This window comes from Loa loa, assembly GCF_000183805.2.
Source record: "Loa loa unplaced genomic scaffold supercont3.1465, whole genome shotgun sequence".
Classification (NCBI taxonomy): domain Eukaryota; kingdom Metazoa; phylum Nematoda; class Chromadorea; order Rhabditida; family Onchocercidae; genus Loa; species Loa loa.
In genome coordinates, this window is record NW_018109645.1 from 1 (window position 1) to 1837 (window position 1837).

The following is a 1837-nucleotide window of genomic DNA, read 5'->3' on the forward strand; positions in this document are numbered from 1 at the left end:
AAAGGCCATCTTCATCTGTTACTTGCAACATCTATTGTCTTACTTTTTTTTCTTTTTCCTCCTTTTTTTACAGAAATTCACAGTTTCAAAAGGAATATAACTTGAACGAGATTCTGAATGCACGTGTAATTCACGATTTTATGGGTCTTCTGGAATACAGGTAGCTTAAACGATAATTGAATTAATAAAAGCAATAATTATTAAAATTTAAAAGTAACAATATGGTCAAGTCCTACTATATGTGCGAGATTATTTCTTGTTTGCATTGCATTATATGTTTGCATCCAGTATGTCTGCATCAACAATTGACTAACCGCACAAAAACGAAAAACCAAATATTTCCATAACAATGCCACAAAATGCAGACAGAGTTATTCAATACCGTACGGATTAAATATTCTTATAACCAGGAATACAAATAATCCGCCAGTTTTAATTTATGCAAATCCTTACATTTCCTCTGTCATGGAAACTTTCAAGCTATCAATATTTCTAGTAATCCCAAAGCACATTCATCAACCGCTAGTTCAGAGATCGGAAAATGAGAATTGAAAGGAGAGAAATATAAAAAAATAATTTGAATCGCACGAATTGAAAACTGTTTGAACCTTTGGTCGTTTAATTCCAACCAATCTGAAATAAAAAGCTTCCATACGAGCATTTTTGCCATTTCAAAAATTCTGTACTACGCGTTGTTCTTCACTATATCGATGGCATACATTATTTGGTTCAATCTTCTGCTATGTATCGCTTCAGTTCAAAATATTCCAGGTAAGAAATATTCATTCTATGCTCAACGGAAGGTCCACAGTAAAGGCATACTTTCCTAACACATGAAACGATCACAAAATTCATTAGGTCAATAAAATGACTCGGGCAGTGAATATTCTCAGAAAACTTTAACATCCGTGGCAACATGGATTTAGCACTAATTGTCTTAGATACGGGGAAAATACTAATGGATAATTACCGGGAACAAGTAGTAAAGAATTATAAAATAATGTGTCGTTTAAATCCCTTCAGTCTATCCTTCACTCAGTTACATGAAGTTGAAGATATAAGCTACAAAGGATCTCAAATCGGGAGCTAATCTCGTTGCAGCGAAAAATTCAGAATTACCCCTTATCCGACATTCTTCCATTAGAGGGAACAATAAGAATGAGCCTTTTGTTTCAAAAAAAAACATACGGTAAGAAATAAATGACCAACATCTCGTATTTAAGTAAGTCGAAATGTGCCTTGATAGGTTCAATGAATAATGCTGATAACAGTCATATTTCAAATTGTATTCATTAATTGGCATATAAAATGGTATTTGTAAACACGAATGTCATAACAGTTTTTCAGTTGGCCAAAACTATAAATGTCGTTTTTGTAATGCGACTATGCAGACGCTGAAGGAATATTTAGGACATCGTGAAACGCACAGGAAATATAAGTGCACTTGGCGCGAATGTAGAATGAAATTCTTTACCCAAAAGGGACTTCGAGATCATTACGAAATACATCAATCTAAAGCTCAACGTGAAAATTCTAGCGATTCCTTTCCTTCTAAACATAAACTACGAGAATATAATCAACGATGCCACGGAGTTAGAGGTTAGTTTCGCGAAGTTTATGTTTAGCAAAAGAAGTTTCAACGTGTTTGTTCACATGAAAACATCTGCGATAGCAAAGTGGCAAATCAAAATTCAATACTCACTGCAGCATTTTTCTAACCTCAGTAGATAGCTGCTTGTCGTTTATCGCAGTGGATGTTTGGCAGTTACTGATATGACAATGAACGGAGTGACAGAATCCGAGCAATTAGCGTACTTACAGTCCGATGAATTTAAAT

General features: G+C 34.3%; 1 protein-coding gene across 1 annotated transcript; it reads left to right on the forward strand.

Annotated features, from left to right (window-relative positions):
- Nucleotides 1–1385: 1385 nt before the first annotated feature.
- Nucleotides 1386–1599, forward strand: LOAG_15048 (hypothetical protein; the record flags this gene model as incomplete). The annotated part of the gene is made up of 1 exon (XM_003150541.2): nucleotides 1386–1599. A coding segment is annotated over one exon (213 nt), but the record flags the coding sequence as incomplete, so codon positions are not given.
- Between the last annotated feature and the right edge of the window lie 238 nt (nucleotides 1600–1837).